This window comes from Xiphophorus couchianus, chromosome 1, assembly GCF_001444195.1.
Source record: "Xiphophorus couchianus chromosome 1, X_couchianus-1.0, whole genome shotgun sequence".
NCBI lineage: Eukaryota > Metazoa > Chordata > Actinopteri > Cyprinodontiformes > Poeciliidae > Xiphophorus > Xiphophorus couchianus.
The window spans coordinates 3056996-3077670 of NC_040228.1; the positions used below are offsets into that span (position 1 = coordinate 3056996).

General features: G+C 41.3%; 1 protein-coding gene across 1 annotated transcript in view; it reads right to left on the bottom strand.

Annotated features, from left to right (window-relative positions):
* The window catches only part of LOC114146765 (copine-9-like), an 88202-nt gene that overhangs the window by 50604 nt on the left and 16923 nt on the right, over nt 1-20675 (bottom strand). Inside the window, exons 3-6 of the mRNA XM_028021142.1 lie at nt 13648-13694; nt 6707-6810; nt 5724-5763; nt 4084-4163 (exon numbers count right to left, since the gene is read on the bottom strand). Coding sequence (XP_027876943.1) covers nt 4084-4163; nt 5724-5763; nt 6707-6810; nt 13648-13694 — 271 coding nt within the window. The remainder of the gene's footprint in view (nt 1-4083; nt 4164-5723; nt 5764-6706; nt 6811-13647; nt 13695-20675) is intronic.

A 20675-nucleotide genomic window follows, 5' to 3' on the forward strand; every position in this document is an offset into this window, starting at 1 on the left:
CAGAGCAGCCTGATTTTTTATCAGATTGAAATTTTTGTCCGTTCTTGTTTGCAAAATAGCTCAAGTTCAGTCAGACTGGGTTGAAAGTGATTGTTATATTTTTGGGATTTCTCAGGATATTTTTCAAAGATTCTACTCATCTGGACTGAGAGCTAAACTTTGAGTAGGCCATTCTAGCACATGAATATGCTTTGCTCTAAACCATTCCATTGTAGCCCTGGTTGTATGTTGGGCTCTTAGTCCTAGAAGGTGAATCACTTTCCTAGTCTCAAGTCTTTTGCAGCCTTCCAGTATTATCATCCATCTTTTACCAATTCTGATCAACTTCCCAGTCCCAGTTAGCCTGGTCTTTGCCTTCCACTCGATTCCCATCTCCCTTCAGTCCTCCATCTGGGATTTCTCCAGCTGAAATTCAACTGGGCCAGTCAGCAAACAGAAGGAGGAGTTGAAAACAATGACGTTGTTTTTCTGCACTGTTTTAGAATTGTCTGCTTATAGTTGTAGTTTTGCAACTACAGCTGAGGAAGTCAGCGAAGCCATGCAGTCCGTGTTGGTCACGCTTCCAGACAGTCGGAGGAAGCGAAGGAATGTTTAAGACATTTGATTGCTGGCAAAGATGTTTGTTCTTTGCAGTGGGGAATGGTGGTGTACAGCGCGCACAATGTCCGGTAAGCTTCTAAAGTAGCTTCTTTCACAATCACGCTGCAATATTAATTCAGACGTTAGCGATTGGTAAAATCTGATGCAATTGTTTCAAACTTCAACACTGTCTACATGCCTACAGAAAACAATTGTTTCTCAAAAGCCGAGGGTCCAGACCCTGTATATGAAGCAAAGCGTAGGGGCTGGTTTTACCAGGCCAAGTGTTTTGCATGCCGGCTAAAACATTCAACTTTGATATCATCACACCAGAGAACCTTCTTTTTCAGGTTTGCTGTGTAACCTCTACAACGTGGAGGTCTTTTGATTTTCTTTCAACAGATGCTTTCTTCTTGTCACTCTTAATTGAGCTCTAGTCCGTTTGCCTAGAAACAGACTAGGCAAACATCACCATTTGGGGAGATGTGAATGTGTAATCAAACTCTGATTCGAACCAAAAAAGTGAACTCTGGTCTGCCTAAAACCTTAGGTCATGTTTTGGTTGAAGTGAAATCTGGCGATGTTTGAATGCAGATGTTAATGCCAAGTGGACTGGAGACCACTCCAAAAACTGGAAGCAAGTTAGACCGCAAGGCATTATGGGTAAATACAACAAACGTATATGCGAGTCTAGCAATAGAGAAATGGCTCGTGGAATTTTACCAAAGACAAAAGAGAAACCCTACAACCACCAAAATCTGATGCCACTCCACTTTTCTTTACATTTTGTGAAGGAGGAAGTTCTACTCATGTCTTCTTCAGAGGTTTTTGTGTCATTTCCTTAAGTGGCTCATTCTGTAGCAGGAACAGTGCAGTCAATTTTGGTCCCCAATTCAACCAGGTCTACTGGACTATCAGGCATGAAAACAGCCTGGCTTTGAGATTTGAGTGCATGCTGAACACATACATAAATTACAAAGCAATAAAATCTAATCAGCAGCTTGATGCAACTTTAACTTGTTTGTCCTCTTGATATCAGTTATGACTGAGCAGAACACTACACAAAGAAATAATCTAAAACAATTGATAGTAATTGGTATGCAAAACATAACATGCAAATATGCAATCTGGGTCTTTCAACAGCATGACACAATATAAAGAGAACTTTTTACTTTGCTAATGAAGGCCATAAACCTTTCCTGATTTTATTCAAATAGAAGGTGATAGAATAACTTTAAGTGTGGCTTTCTATCCGATTGTTTTAACAGTACGTAGGCAACATTAGAGTCTGAGTCTGAGCCAGTGACAGAGGCTGTCTCCACTCTGACAGCGGCAAAACTCTGGTCAGCCGCCTGCCTGAGTAGAAGGCAGTAACACTGAGTTCCTTCTATGAGGCTATGTATAGTTCCAGGGTTTTCACGCCGATTTAGAGTGATCCCTCCATTATATGATGTCTAAAATAAAATGAGCGTTTAAGCTTTGATGCTGAAAATTGGTTCTCTACATGTAGCCTAAAGAAGGCAGAGCTTTCCCTCAGTCCTCAAGTGTGTATGTTACGGGTCTATGTAGGTTTGCAGTTGTGCTGGACGATGATGAGTGAACATTGCTCTGAGACTCTGAGAGATTTCTAAATCTTGGGATTCTTTTTAATAACCAAACTCTGCTAGAAACGTCTCCACAACTTTCTCCCTGACTTGCCTGCTGTGGTCCTTTGTCTTTCTAATAGAGTTTGCTCACTAATGTTCATGACTAATAACTTCACAGTTTTCAGATATTTCTCGTTGTTATAGGTTTTGTTTTGGCACATCACATCTAATAAATGTGATTTATTAGATGCAAAAAATGAATAAATATTATATGGAAACTAAAACATGATTGATTTCTCTGCACTGCATGCTGTTGTTGTTTTTTAATATTTCAGAATTAATGGTGTCCTAAGGAAATCAGTGGCTAAAACTCTAGAGCTTTTTCTTACAACAGACTGGGGCACTTTAAAAAAAACTTATAACAAGATCTTCCTGGTGATAACGAGTGTGCGGTGAACTTTTTTTTATGTGATGAGTTCTTTGTTCGGAGGAAATGTCAGCTTGTAGCTTTCCAAATCCCACCTTAATATCGGAGGGCCAAAACTTAAAACCCAATAAAGCACCCCTTGTCCTCTTAGAATATGTCATTCGAGAATGTCATACAAATACTTAAGGTGTCTCAATCAAAGAGGTAACAACTGAAACAAAGTTTTTGCTGTATATCAAATGATCAAACTATAAACAGTCCAAGTGGCTGATGGACTATCATGCTTTTCATCCTTTGTATTTCTTCAGAGCATTAAAGCTGCAGTAACTTATACAAAAATGAATCTTTGTTAAAACTGTGACAGCATGAGACATTTGTTGCATAAAAATGTAACAAATGTTACAATTTCACCGAGTCCATCAGACTATCGAATGTGAAAACAACCAGAGTCAGAAAGAAAGCCACCAACTGAGGAAGAACATGTAATTCAGGTGAAATTCAAAATGGATTTACTGATTAAGTCGTCTATTTAAGCAAAAGCTATAATTAATTTTAATGGTATTAGAATAAAAGGGAGACAAAATAAAATCCCAGTTAGATAAAACGACTGTACTCAATTCATAACTGGAAAATATTTTAACCAAACTCAAAACTCCTCCAGCCAGCAGTGCTCAGACATATCGTCACCGTTATTTCATAAAGAACAATATCTCTGACTACTTTCATTCATTTAAAATGGTATTTAACAAAATGACCTTTTTTCATTTCTTGATGAGGAACTTTTATGAAAAATTTGAATTTCAAGACAGTTCAGTAAAGTCTTTTGGTGACTTTTAAGGAGTCACCAAAGTAAATCAAATATGAAACCACATCATTTTCAATCCTTTGGGCAAAACAGCAGCGGCTACTGATTTATGACTTGTGAATAATATACTGCTTCATATTTTAGTTGACGAAGTCTGCAAGCCAACCTCCATGGTGTAAAGGTAATACCCTCGTCTTCATATTAAAAGACAAAATGAGTTCAGCTGCATTTTCTGACCTGCCTGGTTTCACTTTGCTCTGCATCACAGCTTTTGTTCCTGGACAATACAAAATGCCATCTCAGAGTTTAAAGTGAAATCTGTTCACATTTTTAGCCAGAATGAAAATATTATTAAGGTTACACCATTTATTAATTCTTTCTTTTTAAAAAAATATATTTTGGTGTATCAGAAAAATAAAGCGTCATAGAAGGCCAGAGAACAGTATTGCATAATAGTCCAATATCATAACAGATGAGATTATTTAATTTGGTTCAAGCATTTAAAAAAAAATACAAGCCTCTAGTGAAGTGTATTGGTAACCAATATAGATATGGAACAAAAGACAAAAGGGGGATTACAGTTTGAGTGACTGAACAATTCTATATTCACATAATTAGTATTCAAAATAAATGAACAAAACACTCAAACAAAAAAAGTAAAGCAAGGATTTCCCCATGGGACTTACGACAGGGTCCTTTCCAGCCGTCCTCCTGTTGAGCCGATTATTTCTCCAAGGGTACAGAACGTCTGGCCCAAAAAGTCCTTGGCACGAGGAAAAAGTATCAAAAAGAAAACTTACTTGTGTATATAAGCAGAAAGATGGTACCTACATCTGCAAAAGCAAGCGTACCTCTCAAACCTTTTCACATTTTGTCACATTGCAACCACAACCTCCTTTACTTAGTTACTGAGACTTCAGATCATAGATCAATATAAACTAGCACACAGAGTGGAACGTGGAAATTTGAGTCTCAAGTCGAAATTTTGGACTTTTCAAAGTTTTTTGAAATTATCTCAAAAAGATTTTCTAGCAAATATTTTGACTTTTCAAGCTCAGATATAATTCTCTTGTTCTTTCTAAAACCTTTCTGAGACAAATCTAAAAATGTCTGAGTATTTTGGTGGAAATGTACTCGTCTTTATCCCCCCACATCTACAATAATGAATAAATAATGACCATTGTCGACACATTGTTGGGTATTTCTAAGAAAGTAAGGAAGAGGAGAATCATCCCGTTAACACCATGGGGATAATTCTAGAGATAAAAAGTTCAGTAGCAATTATGTACAAGTGTAAAATTGATGGGGATTGTTACGGAGGTATTAAAGCCATTAAAGTTCAATCTCGTCTTTAGTGAAGGGCAATTTTAAATTGAACATTAACTTTACAGTTTGATTTCACAGTATATGGAGGCATGCATGCATTAACCCAACGATGTCAAGATGTTACAGAGAGCTGCATAATTCAGCTGCCTGTTGGAAATTTTAGCAAATGTCATCAAAACAGGATAGAAAGGGTCAGCGGGGAAGAGATTTTTATGTTTACAACTTTGCCACACTTGGAAAGGTAACTCTACTAGTTATGTTGCCACATTCCTTTTTATTAAAAATAAAAAGGAATGTGGCAACATAACAAGTGGAGTCGATGTGGCGTAATAAAACACACCGCACAGCATCAAGAGCAGAGCGCTGATGTTTGCGTTGCGTGGGCACGAGGTCCACCGTAGGTGTGAGTCCCAGCAAAATAAACGTGTGTGTGCGGCCTCTGTGAACGACCCGACGCGCACGATGTGCCGTAGTACACAAGTCTAGAAACCACAAAAGCCGCTTTGAAGTGCGGTTCTGAAAGTTGCTTTTACCTGAGCCACTGAGAAAATGCAGACAGACAAAATGTGGTGCAACACAACAGGAGAAGCGTTCCGGGTGTCTGCGTTTGTCCGCGATTAGACGGGTAAAATGAAAGAATGGGAGAAAATTCAATATAAACCACAGTAAATGACTCACGTCACATAATTACATGATGACAAATGAAAATGGAAATGAACAAAGTGCAATGAGTCATGACGTCAAAAATCTGAAAGCAAATGTACTCACCTTCTGCTCCAGGAAGTGAGTCATTTTGGAAGGAGAAAAGACAAATAAGTAAATAGGCGAAGAAAAGGTCAAGGGGCATATTTGTAATATAATAAATTGAAATGAGATTCATATTGAATCCCTATCCTGTCCTGTTCACTGCAAACAAACTTTAACAGAACATAATTCTCTGAATAATGAGATCACATCCCATGTCTTTTGACCTTAGGCTAGTTTCACATGTTGTACTCACGTGTTTGGATATGTTACAGCTTCTAGAATCCACATTGTACCTGCAAAGCACAAATCAAAATATGAGGATCCTTCGAAGAAAACTGAGGACTCTCAGAAGACTAAAGATTTGTGAATTATGGTATATTGAAAGTGACATTTTAACATCTAAACCAAGATATTGCTACTTAAGGTTGATGTTTGGTACATATCTTAGTTTCTACTAAGATATGTTTGGTGTTTCTAGCAGGAAATTATACTTTTCTTTTTACTTCCGTCAGTCACACATCAAGGATAAAGTTCTCGCTAAGTTAAAAAAAAAAATCTCCACAGTAAATAAAAAATATTTGAACCATTTGGGAACATGGCTAGTACATGTCCAGTACTACAGTATTCTTCTTTTCAGATCAGCACTGCTGTCAGTAGAGAGGGTAGTGGTGTTTTTACACAAATTCATCAAACTGAATGGTGCCGTATTACTCATTCCAATAAACCTTCAAATCAACGCAAACCTTCATCTGTAGCTCCATGCTGATTAAATGTAGTTTTCTTACCACTATTCATTTTTTCCCCAGTCTCTGAACATTTTGGTTCATCTGGTGCTTTTAGGTGAGATTTTTTTGGTTGGTTTTGCTGAAAATATCTTAAACATATGTTAGCAGCTAGTCTAAACCCACTTTACTAATAACTGTGATGGTCTCCGGTACCTATAGACACAAATACAGGATTTTTAGAATTTGACATTTATGACAACACTCTGAAGCAGAATCCTTGCATAAGTCTTGGTTGTGGTTCCACAAAAAAAAATGCTTTAAGGTTGGAAGGTCGTCCAGCCATCACCCTGATTTTTTATGCCCTCCACAGATTTTCTATCAGATTTCAGTCAGGACCTTAGCTTGTTCACTCTATAGCATTAATATTACCATTTATTAATATTATTATTCTACCTTTATCTAGTTTTCAAGGTGAGAATTATTTTTTAAAGGGTGACAAGTAAATACTTACACATCAAACCTTAGATTCTGCTTCTCTTCAAAGAAGAAATCCAGCACAAACTTCCTGACAAAATCGGGGTTTCGGGTGTTGTCAATAACTTCTGTCCTGCCAAACTTGCAAAAGACAGAAGAGTTAAACTATTATCAGCACTGATTCAATCGTTGATATTTTACATTATACAGACAGAGGACAAAATAGTTAAAGAACTAGATTTTAAAAAATCCTTTATAATAGAATATGTGGGGACAAAATCTATTTTACTGATATGGGACTACACTGCATAATGCCAAGGAGTCTGTGCTAAAGTCTCCGACCCCAGAGAAATCAGGGTAGGTACATTGGAGTGATCATCTTCCCCCCTGCATTGTGTGCCCAGCAAGGCCTGCTCCCATCTTCCCTCCAGAGCCATGGCGTCTTTCTATCAGCCTGACAATCACGCCGCTAATCCTCCGGTGGGTTGCGGCCTTGCCTTCGCAGGTCTGGCCCGACAGCACCGTGTAATGAGCTATTGATTGTGGCACTGCCTCACCGCAGCTTCAATACCTTGACTCATGTCTTCAGAGGCCGGCGCACATAATCCGTGCTATCAACTGTGTCCCCAGCCTATCCATTACCAAAACTCAGCAGGGAGGTGCATCGGAACTCAGAAGTACTCACCGCATCGATCCCGGCAGGAAAGTCCCATGACTTTTGTTTGCGTTGTTTCTATTTTTGGCCTTGGGGGGCCAGTTTGGTTAATAATTTCAGAGACAAGATTGGTTAATCGGCGCCTTGTTGTTGCAAATTAGGGAATGGATTTGTCACCATTGGAAATGTTTTAGTTGTCTGAAGGTATGTATGGCTGTCTGAAAAGCATGTATTTGTTACTAGTATTTGCTGTGTACACTGGACTGATTCAAGAGTTTTTTTACTTGCCAACCTAAGGCATGTACCGTATCGGTAAAGTAATGAGAACTGTGTACAGTGCTTTGAAAAGGCCTCTTCAGTTTTTGAGATCATTAAATATCAACCTGACTCTATGTGGAAAAGTAATTGCTTAAACCTTGGGGATCTTCAAGATATTTTTTTTAATAAATGTGAGACAGCCATCATGTCCATTTAGGTCAGCAGTGATTTTAGCCTCGCAACTCTCCCATGGAGGCCAATTTAGTCCCATTTCTCTTCCTTATTGTTAAATCTTGAGCACTGACCTTAGCTGAATTTTTGTTAAGCTCTCCTGGGAATGTTTGCCACCGTCTTCTCCAGTTGTAGATTATGGCTGTCACATTTAGTTTGCAAAGTCATAGAAATGGCCCTGTAGCCCTTTTCAAATTAATAACTTTGTTTTTCTACTGTTTTTCTTTGTTTTTTTTAGATGATGAATTGTTTTTTGGGATATTTCAGTCATCAGAGAGGTTCTATTTAAATGTTTTATTATATCTGCAAGTCAGGTAATAATCATGCCTGTGTTTACCTTGTGAAATTGAGCCCAGCTTTCTAAAAATATAGTTATTATATATTTAATGCATGATTGAACATGGGAGCCAATTGCTTTCTCCCACAGTATCCGGTTGGTTTGGCTAGCTTTTTTCCCTTAATGAATGAAATAATCATTTGAAAACTGCTTCTTGTACGTACACAGGCTATTTTTATCCAATGGTGATGTTTGTTTGGTGATTTGAAATATTTAAGATTTTTTTCATCCAACTATATACTGTATGTACGTATATGTACAGTCCTTACCTTGCCGCGGAGAAGGACAATGCAGTAATATGATGATTACAACAGAATCAGCAAAAATTGTGGGACATGTTCAATATTTAGATCTATCTATCTATCTATCTATCTATAGATAGACTATTAGTAATTATCTATCTATAGATAGATAGATAGATAGATAGATAGATAGATAGATAGATAGATAGATAGATAGATAGATAGATAGATAGATAGATAGATATTTTCAATTACAACTTTGAATACAGTAAGCTTAAAAATATATTTGTGCCAAATTTGATAACACTGTCCAATGAAAACATGTCACACAAAAAAATTAAGCTTTAATATTTTTCTCTAATACTTTATGAAAAGATTTATTCCGAATAAAATATAATTTAAGGATTTTCTTGTTGATGGTGTCGTATAGATGTGTTCAGAAGAGACATCTATTAAATGATTCTATGAAATGATTACATGGTCTCTATGAAAATTCAACTGAGGCTCTCACGGAAGCCTGTCACGTTTACTGAATGGAAAAGTTTGAGCTTAAGCTAAAGGAACTGTTACATAAACATAAAAGCTTGAAATCAAAGCATGTGTCGACAGCAGTAAGACCTGCATGACGCTCAGTGCGAATTTTGCCGGTCTCTTAGTTTGATACAGCTTCACCGCACAACTTCCATGGCGGTCCCAGAATTGAACCCTACGGGAACAAATTGCACATGTGTTTTGACAACATGCTAAAATCACAGCGCCATATAGTGCCCTGGCATGACAACTACAGCAGATTCAAGGTGTCTTGGCTTTCTCATCTAAACTCTAAATGTGGAGCTTTTCCCCAATCAGCATTAAAAAATACCGACAACTTCCCCGACAGCGTTCTCCTTTAAACACTGCCTTTCAGATTGCTTCTATGGGGTAAAAGATTTTTCTAAGGAATTCAAACCCATTTCAGATGTTTTCTTTACCATCTTCTTATAACCATTTGATTGTGGGAAGTCACAGTCAACTGTCCTTTGTAAATAAAACCCCGATCGAAGAATTAACGCTGAGGAAAACGTTATGGGTTAAGAGACGTTGCTATGGAGCCAGCCAAGAACAAAAACATAGCAGCTGGAATGAAAGCATTCTGTTATGCAAGGACAGAACATCCGCAAGTAAAAGCAGCAGTGTGTGACGTGGCATAGAGGTACAGCAGGTCCCCTCACACACCAGTAATTAGTTCTCAACACAACTGACTCAAAACCTTAAGACCCTCACTGCATCCCTCTACCGAGAACTGAGACTTCTGAGAATACAGCCAGAATACTTTTTTTTTTCAGTGGTTCTAAATCTCTTTTTCAAATTGTTGTGAATAAGAGCCATTAAATGTATTTTTAAAGCAGTATTTTGGTGGATTCCTGCAGATCAGCGTTGTTGCCCAATACTTTTCCCTAAATAAATCTTCAAATATCTAAAACAGCATTATTGTTAAGGTAATGCTATAGCCAATGGAAAAAAAAAACATTTGAAAGGTGAAGCCATCAGCTTTCCTTGTGAAATATTAACTTATCAGTAGATATGTTTCCATTGGTCATATAATTGGGCAGTTTGACATTTCAAAACTAAATCCGCCCAATAGAAAAACAGCAATTTCAAAAAACTCATTTATCCATAAGAGGTTTTGCCGCTAGGATGAGGCTGTTTTTTTTTTTTCCACTCGTATCAAAATTTGTTTGTTTCACAAAACTGCAATGGAAACATTTCTACGGCATCACATGAGTCGCGTGGTCAACAACAGGATGTTACTACTGGTGCAAAACCACACAGAAAAAGACGACAGAAAGTAGAAGCAGTCTGGTGGTGAGGCAGGTTTTTTAATGACATACCACCTGAACTAACTTATTCACGTATGATTTTAAGTGCATTTCTAATTTAATGGAAACACTGCAATTGCAAAATTGTGTTTTTTTGACATTAGCAGAATACTGCCAAAGATTTGCACAAATTTGTAATGTAAATGCAGCCACTGTTTGAAAACACAGTGGTCAATGGTGCTCTTTTAAAGATGCTGTTAAGTTCAACATCTTACTTACAGAGTCAAAGCAAACATCTTGCTTCAAGTTTGACTCAGTTGTCTACCATCACCCACTACTCTCAGAATTTTTCCAATCCTTCTTTGCACAAAACTTGACAAGGAAAAGTTTGAGAGATGAGAGTGAGTGGGGTACTGGGGGCTGTAAGCACATAAAGAACTGCTGAGTGCAAGAGAGGAAACTGGAAAGAAACAGCATCATAAAGCACCTGCCACAGAGCGCTGTGAGGGAGAGGGCTTTGCTCCAGCAGAACCCCCTGCAGCAAACAAACGGTGTGGTTGGAGACCAGAACGGTCCCAGGCTGAAACATGTCGAGTTGTTGGCTGTATCCACAAAAACGCCCGGAGCGATAAAACCCTAGGTGAAAGCAGTGGCAGGATGTGTATGGAAATCTGGCATTAGTTTAGTATCGAAAGACATGTGTCATATGTCATATGTGTCAATTGTAGAGCACCAATGAAATAAAACCAATAAAACCCAGACTCAGAATAATTATGCAGAGATCAAATTATGTGATGACTGGGGTAAACAAGCCAATTCTATCCACAGAGCACAAAACACCACTGCTTTATGTGTCATGAGTTCTGATGACAACCAATACAATACTCTTTTCTTTTTTTTTCATTTTTCACCCCTGAATTGTCTACTTCAGGTTTGACTCCCTTTGTTGTGCAGCAATGATTGATGGTTATTGTTGTCAATGTCAGATTAATTGTTATACTGAGAACCAATGTCAAACAGTGTACAGACTAGTAGAACAGGAAACCGCAGCTAGTTGAAATTAAGTTGTATAAATACATACAGTATGTTTGCCATTATCTTTAGAATCTAATTTCATAAGATAGATTCTGTGATTGTCATCTGTGCTTTTCTAAAACTTAAATTACTAATTGAAACAGCAGACAAAATGACAAATTAAATTTTTATGTTGGAAGATGCTAGTTTGAACATCAGTATTCATCAATTGTGGTCACATCAACTACAGCAAATAAGGAACCTAAGTGAAAGTACCTTAAAAAAAAAAACCTAAAAATTTTTATAGAGAATGATACAGAGTTTTACATCCCACAGACAGATTTGCCTGTAGTTTTCAACATTACAAAACTGTTCATCTGTGGGGGCCTGAGTACTGGAGGGCACTGGGGCAGTCCATGTTTTTGTGTCAAAAAATTTTAAAAGTTACAAAAATTCATAATAGGGTGGGCCGTTGGGGGGCAGCACCCCCTCATTTGTTTTGCATAAAACAATGCGTCAACCATAAATCTGACTTAATGGGCTTTTACTATCACTGATACTGATGTATAAAAAACTCTCCTCAAATTAAGCAAACAAGGCTTAGCCTGCTGGGCAGACAAGTAAAGCTCAGTGGCCTGCCAGGCTCATAATGCACTGGGAGAAGCTCTGTATTCAACCATGATTTTTTTCAATTTAGTAATGAATTAATATAAAAAACAAAAAGATTTACACTGATTTTGGATAAACATTTGTCTTGTATGTTTATCTAGGAGTCAATGTTAAAGAATGATTTGATCTAGAATGCCAAGCATCTGTCCATGGCCAAGCTCTTTCTGTAAACCCCTTTCAAAAATCACCAAAGTAGATTAGATGGTTCATTTGAATTGTTGTCTTTTACATCATCACAACACAAGAAATATTCAGTGCAAATAAACATGAGTAGTACTGATAAACCTCAGAAGGCTGTTTGTGAGTGTAGAAGTTTCACATTGCTTTGAAAACCCTTTAATGAGAGATATTTGCTTCTCATCTCTGTCACCACTTAGTGTTTTACCTATTTCACCTTTGATTTACCTCAAAGAAACTTGTTGAATTTGAGGTAAATGCTGTCCGTCGTATTGATGACGGGACTGTATTAGTAAGTATAAGATACGTTCTTCTGTATCAAATGTTCATGGTTCTTTAAAGGTATTATCCTAAAATATTAACCTTCACAGATCAGTTAACTTGTTCAAAAGAGATAACTCTGAGCATTTGCTCTGATATTGAAAATGTAACTTTAGGGAATTACCTGAAGCTAAAATCCTTTACATACATTTTTTATGTTTCCCAAATCTGGTACACTGCTTTAGATGTTTTCAATGGACCAGTTTCATCCAGTTACCTGTTGAGACAATGATACTTTGTGCAACACTTTCTGATTGTTCAAGATTTCAAAGGTCACCTGTTTTCACTCTAACTGGTTTCATCTTTACGGAAGATATGAACATTTCCAGAATATTAAAAGAATACATTCAAGTTGGAGATCTGATTAGATTTTGTAATTTTTGCAATAATGCAGTAAATTAGGCATACTTGTGATAAAGCACACAAGAATGGCGCAAGCTTGTTTTCTGTACGTGTTTAAATTCATAAAACAAAAAATGTTGCTCTCTGAAAAAGCAACTTATTCATTTATCCATCTACTTATTTATTTGAACCGGGTTCCATGCTCCATTGGATGCAGCCTTTGTCTCCACAAGCTTGGACCTCTAATTGTACAGCATTTGCCAAGGTAGAGTATCATAGTGTGTACAGCTGGTGACAAGTTGTTTACTCCATTAATTGTGGCACAGTTTGTACCTGGTTTCTGATTAGGGCCTTCGAAGTGGAATAGAAAGTCATGGGGTTCCTTGTGGGGAGTGGATCAGCAGTAAAAAAAGAAAAAAAAAAACCTCAATGCCTTCAATAACATAATGTAGTCGACTTTGGATTTCAGACCGCAAGGAAAAATCAAACTCAGCCTAAACATAAAAATGCGTGACACATAAGAGACGAAAATGAAGAAACTCACAGAAGTCGACATAAATCGATCGAACATGATCCTGATTCAACAACAGCGTCTGGCTTCAAATGGCTACAAGTCAAAGGGAAGATTTTATTTGTGAGTGCAACACAACTATATGTTTCTTCTTCCCTTCAGTCAATACAGCAGTTAATTTGGGGTAGCATAATAAAATCAGCAGGTCCTTTATATTTGGGATTGGTCAACCTTTGCTTTTACCTGACCAGAATGGGCGAGGTGTTACAGGAATTTGTTGCTTGTTTTGCCCAAAGTTGGAAAGCTGTCAGTTTAAGATGCAACTTCTAGACTCTTGTTTTAGTAACCCATCTCCCTTGCATAATTTATACACAGAAAGCAATCTCTGATATTAGATATTAATGTTAGGTTTCTCAACTTACCTCCCTCCACTCTTTGGTTCCCACACCTTGCACATATAACACAACCACTGGAAGAGAAGCAGAAAGAAGAAAGAGGTGAAAATGGGGATTAAAATAAAAACAGTTCAAGCAAAAGAGCCCATTTGGTTTCAGTATGTTGGCACCTGCAGCACCTGGCAGATATCAAAACATTGTCTCTCAATTCCAATTTCATTACATTCGTTGTTGCTGGAGGTGAGTAAACAATTCTTTATTAAAAGCCAAACCAGCACCCTTTAAGGAAATTAGTTTTCTTACCTCCTACCGAAGACATTTGTGGTAAATATGAGAACATACTGGATCCTAAATTATTAAACTTCTGGTGAACCAGCAGAACAGAGCAGAATTAATAAGACTTCTTCACAGATATGCTGCTACCTAATAATTTGAATAACTTCAAAAATAAGTGGAAACCGTCTGGATAAAATGAAACATGATCAGGATGTAAACTAAATGAAAAAGGAAGAACATTTGTACCTGCTCATTTTTTTCTTTTTTTTGCTTTGCTTTGTCTTAAATAACGATGTTAAGCGTTAATGAATCTTTAATGTCTGAAAGTCAGTTTATTTCCCCTTAACCACATCTCTATGGAAACTGCATTTGTGGATTGAAAAGTGTGGGTCAGTACTGAGGTTGTTATCATGAAAACAAAAAAATCAGTCAATGTTAAACAGCTCATTCTGCCTTTGACTCTTGTTGGAGCTTCTGGTACTGAATCAAATGGTATCGACTTTTACCAAGTCCTGCTGAGGCTCTAATGTGATCTTCTGTGATTCAAGTTGAGATCCCCGATTGAAAAAGAAATAAAACAACTTTCAAAGGTTCTAAGATTTATAACAAAGAAACAGTGGTGGGCACACTTTCACTAACACTGGTAGCAATGGAGCTAATTTTTTGATTTAGTGTGTTTGCTAACTTGTGAAACGGTTAGCACACTTAGCGCTCCCTAATTGTTTTTTGTTTTTTTTCAGATGCATTCTAAAGTGCTAATTTACTTTTTAGTTTTGTAGGCTTTCAGTAGAAAATTCAAAATCTCACTTTTTTTCCTTAATAACTTTATTTCAGACAAGAAACGTACAGGGAAAAAAGATCAAACACAGACAGTAGAGAACCAGATATGAAGATCTAAGGGATTATAAGACATGTAAATTATCACCTCAGAACTGCATTGGTGCTTAAGGTTTGTACTTTTTCAAGGGCAGATTTTAATTTGGGTTGAAATTAGCGCGTTAGCATTAACTTCCGCTAAATACCATGTCTCTGTAGCGCTTTAGGGTTAGCGCAACTAACTTTTCAATTCGCAGCAGCCACCACTGCCAGGAAGCATTGTTCTAGCAAAATATAATGAAAAAAAAAACTTATGTTTTTTTTTTATTGCTAAAGTTTATTCATGATGTAAAAACATCTAAGCGAAGAGCTTAAACAAACAAAAAAAACATTCATTAAAAGCTTTAATGTGATGTGCATTCATCCTGGCCAAGTAATGTCATTTGTGTCTAGACACCATCAGCCACTTTGTGCATGTTTGAAGTTTGGACATTAGCTCTAATGAACTTTAGATCGTCTAAATTAGAAGGTGATTAAAACCAAATTTTACTGTCCTAATGAGCAATTAAGAGAGGAGCAATAAGAAAGATAAGGGGGCAGGCAGTGGATCATTTTGGCCGGTGCTTTCACAAGAAAACAATCTTTTCTTTGTCACATTGGTAACCATGCGGGAAGCTGCAGATTAAATTGGTTTTGTAAATCTGATTAGTACAGGCTAATCAGTTCGTGACTTGCATGTTCACATTTTAATTGAACAAAGGAGAAGAAAAGTAAAAACAAATGGAAGGTGTAGTCTGTCAATTTCCTACCCTCTAAAACAAAACCACAAAATGTAACAGCATGGTGCATCAAGAGTTTGTGGCAGTAGAGGCTGAAGGAAGACTCAGATTCATTTGACTTAAGGTCTAGAGGACCTGACTGATTGCGCACTTTATGAGAAGTGACAGAAAAAGGAAGGAGCAGAGCCGCTGAGCTACATGGCAGCTAAGCGACAAGTCAATTCCCTGTCCCTCTAAACCCAGCAACACTGTATGCAGCATGGGTACACAAAAATTAAGTGGCAGTATGAGGTACGTGGGAGAATCCATGCAAGCAGAGGGATTCCATGCAAACTGCACTCAGAAAAACCCCAGGCCAGAATCTGAAAACTCAGAGCCTTCTTGCTCCAAGGCAACCGTGGCAGCAACTGTGTCATCACGCGGCCCCTGGCAGAACGTCTTAATGTCATTTCAGTGTTGATGGCCAAGCTTGACAGCAGCAGTCTGTCCTCTTTATGGGCAGACTGTGTTGGACCTTTTGTCTCTAGAACTGCCTCAGTTCTTTGTGCCTCAGTTCAGTGACTTTGAATCTCTGAGTGTCTTGTTCCATCACATCCCAATACAAAGTACTGCAATGGATTGAGCAGGCATCAATAGACCGCTACAGTGTGATCATAAACGATTTGACACCGGCAACAACATTAATGGAGTGAGTGGAACTTAAATGTTCCTCACTTGGCCCAAAGTGAGCCCAGAAAATATCCTCCACACCATTACAACATCAGTAGCAGGATGGATCTCTGCTTTCATGCTTTTTAGACATGAATAGGTTTGTTCAGGCGATCAGTCATTTAAAAAAAAGCATGTCATCATCCACCCTCCACTTCCTGTTGTCTTCATCTTGATGCAAAAAATGTGTTTCCATCGCAACTTTGCGAAATAAATACATTTTGATACAGTCAACAAAACCACCTCATCCTAGCACCAAAACTTTTTATCAACAGTTAAGTTCTTTCTAAACTGCTATGTTTCCATTAAGTAAATTTATTTTCCAAATGTCAAATTGCATAATTATATGGTCTATGGAAAGAGGATTATTAAAACAGTTCGGCAAAAGTCTGAATACTCCAGAACTTGTCATAAGTCAGACAAAAGAAACACAAAAATTAAGCCTAGATAAACAGCTGGTGAGCAAACAGAAGCCTTTTGGAAATCCAAGTTAAGCAATGTGAAGCGGAGGCAGATTTCATCTGAAGTAAGAGTGCACTTCTAAGGGCGCTGGCTGTCAGGAATCTTTCTAAAACACACCCCTCACATAGCAATTAGGTAAGTGAGGGTGGTCACATCCCACCTAATCTAGTGATTAGCTGTCAGGGGAGAGATAAGGCAAAGTAGGCCAGAAACCTAACTCTTGAACCCCGGAGAAAAGGCAATGGCAACTCTGCCGTATCGAATCGAAGGAAATGTACTGCAACAGACAGGTTTTTTTTCCCCACTGGAATCCCCACAATTGGTTTAAGTTGTGAAATTATGTAGCAATACAATATAGCTGACATATTTAAGAAAGTAGTAACTCTACAACTTATTTAATTGCCCAAAAGCTCTATAGTAAAATGTCAACCACAGCTCTATTTTTTGCAATAAATGAGTCGTTCACTTCTGGGTTTTTTTGTTTGTTTGATTTCCAATATAATTTAAATTGATAAAGTTAACTCTTTACATTTTTACAAAGATAGAAAATGAAATTAAGAAGTAAAGAATTTACGTATAAGTATATACAAGAAACTGGCTAAACAGAAACTGGCTGTAAAATATAACTATAAATCTTATAAGTATCAGAACTTTTTTACTGCATAAAAGTAGAAAAGGAAAAAAAATCTTAAGCCATAAAGCACCACTTTGTTTTCAGTCAGTTGTGTTCTGGATGGAAGAAACAAAACTGAGACTGAAATGGTCCAGAAAAAATCATCTGCTGTGGATTTTTGTTGTGGCACTTGCAAAAAAATCCATTCCTCTGTCAAAACATTCATGCTTATCCGTTCATGTGAGGTCAGGATGTGGAGAGAAGTCGAGGTGGGAAACCCAGACATCTTTCTCCCTAGCAACACTCTCCTAGCAACTACTCCTGAGGGGATTCCAAGGCACTTCTAGTAGCGGTGGGTAACAGCACAACATTTAAAATATACAAAAAATACGAAAAGTCAATGTAGTATCTTATACCAGGGGTGCTCAAGTTCAGTCCTGGAGAATTACCAGCTTTCAGATGCTTCCCTGCTCCAACACACCTGAAACTAATGAATGGCTCATTAGCAGGTCGATTCAGAGCTGATCCTGGTCTGATGGAGTAAGGATGCATCTAAAAGTTGCAGGACGGTAGCTCTCAAGGACTGGACTGGATCACCCCTGTTATAATATATTATTATTATTATTATTATTATTATTCATTTTTACATTTTGAACACTGTTTGATCTTTAGTGTGGACATATGTTTTGACACCTGAATTTCTCCACTGTAGGATGATAAATGTTATTTCTATTCTATTCTAATCTAATATTTAGCTCAAATTGAACATGTAGTGTCAGGAAATGCGGGTGGTGAGAGTGGTGAGGCAGATGCAGCGGACCCAGGTATGATGAATATGATGTTTTAATTACGGAAAGCCAGTCAAAACAACGAACAGCAGGCACAAGGAAACACTGACGACGAACTGACTAGACATAGACGAGGACCCGACGACGAACAAGGAACACAGGTGGAGTTAAATACACGGGAGGGTAATCACAGAGACGAGACACACCTGGGAACAATCAAGGGGAGGACAGGACAACGAAGAGACTTAACGACACAGAAAACTCTAAATAAACAAGGAAAAACACAGATCATGACAGTACCCCCCCCTCAAGGGCGGCTACCAGACGCCCAAGAAAAAAAAAACAACCAAAAAACCCAGCAAGGGTGGGTGGAGGGGTGCCGGACGGCGGGCCAGAGTCCAAACCAACAAAAAAAAAAAAACAACCCACCATCGTGGGCGGAAAAACAAGAAGGGCCAAGAGTCCAAAAACAACAAAAAACTACCCACAGGGTGGGCGGAGGCAAAGGAGGCGGGAACCACGGAGGTGGTCCGGCGGTCGTCCGCGGCGGCGGGAACCACGGAGGCGGTCCGGCGGCCGTCCGCAGCGCTGGAGGCGGGAACCACGGAGGCGGTCCGGCGGCCGTCCGCGGCGCTGGAGGCGGGAACCACAGAGGCGGTCCGGCGGCCGTCCGCGGCGCTGGAGGCGGGAACCACGGAGGCGGTCCGGCGGCCGTCCGCGGCGCTGGAGGCGGGAACCACGGAGGCGGTCCGGCGGCCGTCCGCGGCGCTGGAGGCGGGAACCACGGAGGCGGTCCGGCGGCCGTCCGCGGCGCTGGAGGCGGGAACCACGGAGGCGGTCCGGCGGCCGTCCGCGGCGCTGGAGGCGGAAACCACGGAGGCGGTCCGGCGGCCGTCCGCGGGGCTGGAGGCGGGAACCACGGAGGCGGTCCGGCGGCCGTCCGCGGCGCTGAAGGCGGGAACCACAGAGGCGGGACCCCAGGAGGCGGTCCAGCGGCTGTCCGCGGCCCGGGAGGTGGCGATGATGAGCCCCCCGAGGCAGGGTCTCTGGTGGAGCACAGGGGGTCTCGGTGGGAACGCCGGGGGTCTGAGTCGGAACACTGGGAGTCTTGTGAGGAACGCAGGGGGTCTTGGTCCTCGGGGTCTCGGGAGTCAAGGTCTCGGGGGTCAGGGTCTCGGAGGGAACGCAGAGGGTCAGGGTCTCGGAGGGAACGCAGAGGGTCAGGGTCTCTGGAGGAACGCAGGAGGTCAGGGTCTCTGGAGGAACGCTGGAGGTCAGGGTCTCGGGTGGAACGCTGGAGGTCAGAGTCTCGGGTGGAACGCTGGAGGTCAGAGTCTCGGGTGGAACGCTGGAGGTCAGGGTCTCGGGTGGAACGCTGGAGGTCAGGGTCTCGGGTGGAACGCTGGAGGTCAGGGTCTCGGGTGGAACGCTGGGAGTCTGAGTCGGAACGCAGGGAGTCTCGGTAGGAACGCAGGGAGTCTCGGTCGGAACACTGGGGGTCTCGGGAGTCGGGGTCTCGGGAGGAACGCAGGGAGTCTCTGGAGGAACACAGGGAGTCGGGGTCTCAGGAGGAACACAGAGGGTCAGGGTCTCAGGAGGAACGCAGAGGGTCTCGGGAGTCGGGGTCCCGGAAGGAACGTAGAGGGTCTCGGTTGGAACACAGGGGGTCTCGGTCGGAACACAGGGGGTCTCGGGAGTCGGGGTCTCGGAGGGAACGTAGAGAGTCTCGGGAGTCGGGGTCTCGGCGGGAACGCCGGCTGATTCGGCCTCGGGTGCGCCGGCTGGAACGCCGGCTGATTCGGCCTCGGGTGCGCCGGCTGGAACGCCGGCTGATTCGGCCTCGGGTGCGCCGGCTGGAAGTGAGCCGGAGCGGAGCCTCGGTCCCGGCTGCGGGGGCGAACCGCAGCGAAGCCTCGGAAGCGGCTGCGGGGGCGAGCCGCAGCGAAGCCTCGGAAGCGGCTGCGAGCCGCAGCGAAGCCTCGGAACGGGCTCCGGGGGCGAGCCGCAGCGAAGCCTTGGAAACGGCTGCGGGGGCGAGCCGCAGCGAAGCCTCGGAAGCGGCTGCGAGCCGCAGCGAAGCCTCGGAACGGGCTCCGGGGGCGAGCCGCAGCGAAGCCTTGGAAACGGCTGCGGGGGCGACAGCTCCGGAAGGCGACGAGGGGCCGGGTCCCTCGGCGGCTCCCATCGCTGTCTCCGAGCTCGCAGCGGAGGAGGTGCTTCCGGAAAGCGACGAGGGGCCGGGTCCACCGGCGGCTCACGTCGCTGTCTCCGGGTAGACGGCGGAGGAGGTGTTCCCGGAAAGCAACGAGGGGCCGGGTCCACCGGCGGCTCACGTCGCTGTCTCCGGGTAGACGGCGGAGGAGGTGTTTCCGGAAAGCGACGAGGGGCCGGTTCCACCGGCGGCTCAGGTCGCTGGCTTCCCGGACGAAGGAATCGACGGGGGCCGTACCCGGGGGGTGCTAACACCAGCCTTGTTCCCCGGAAAAGCTCCCGCTGCAGGTCGGCGAGAGCTTCAGCTAGCTCCCTGTCCTCCCTGCTGGATCTCCGCCTCGGTCCGCTCTGCTTTTTCGGAGGGAACCTCACTCCAGCTGGGTCCATAATAGCGAGCCTCAC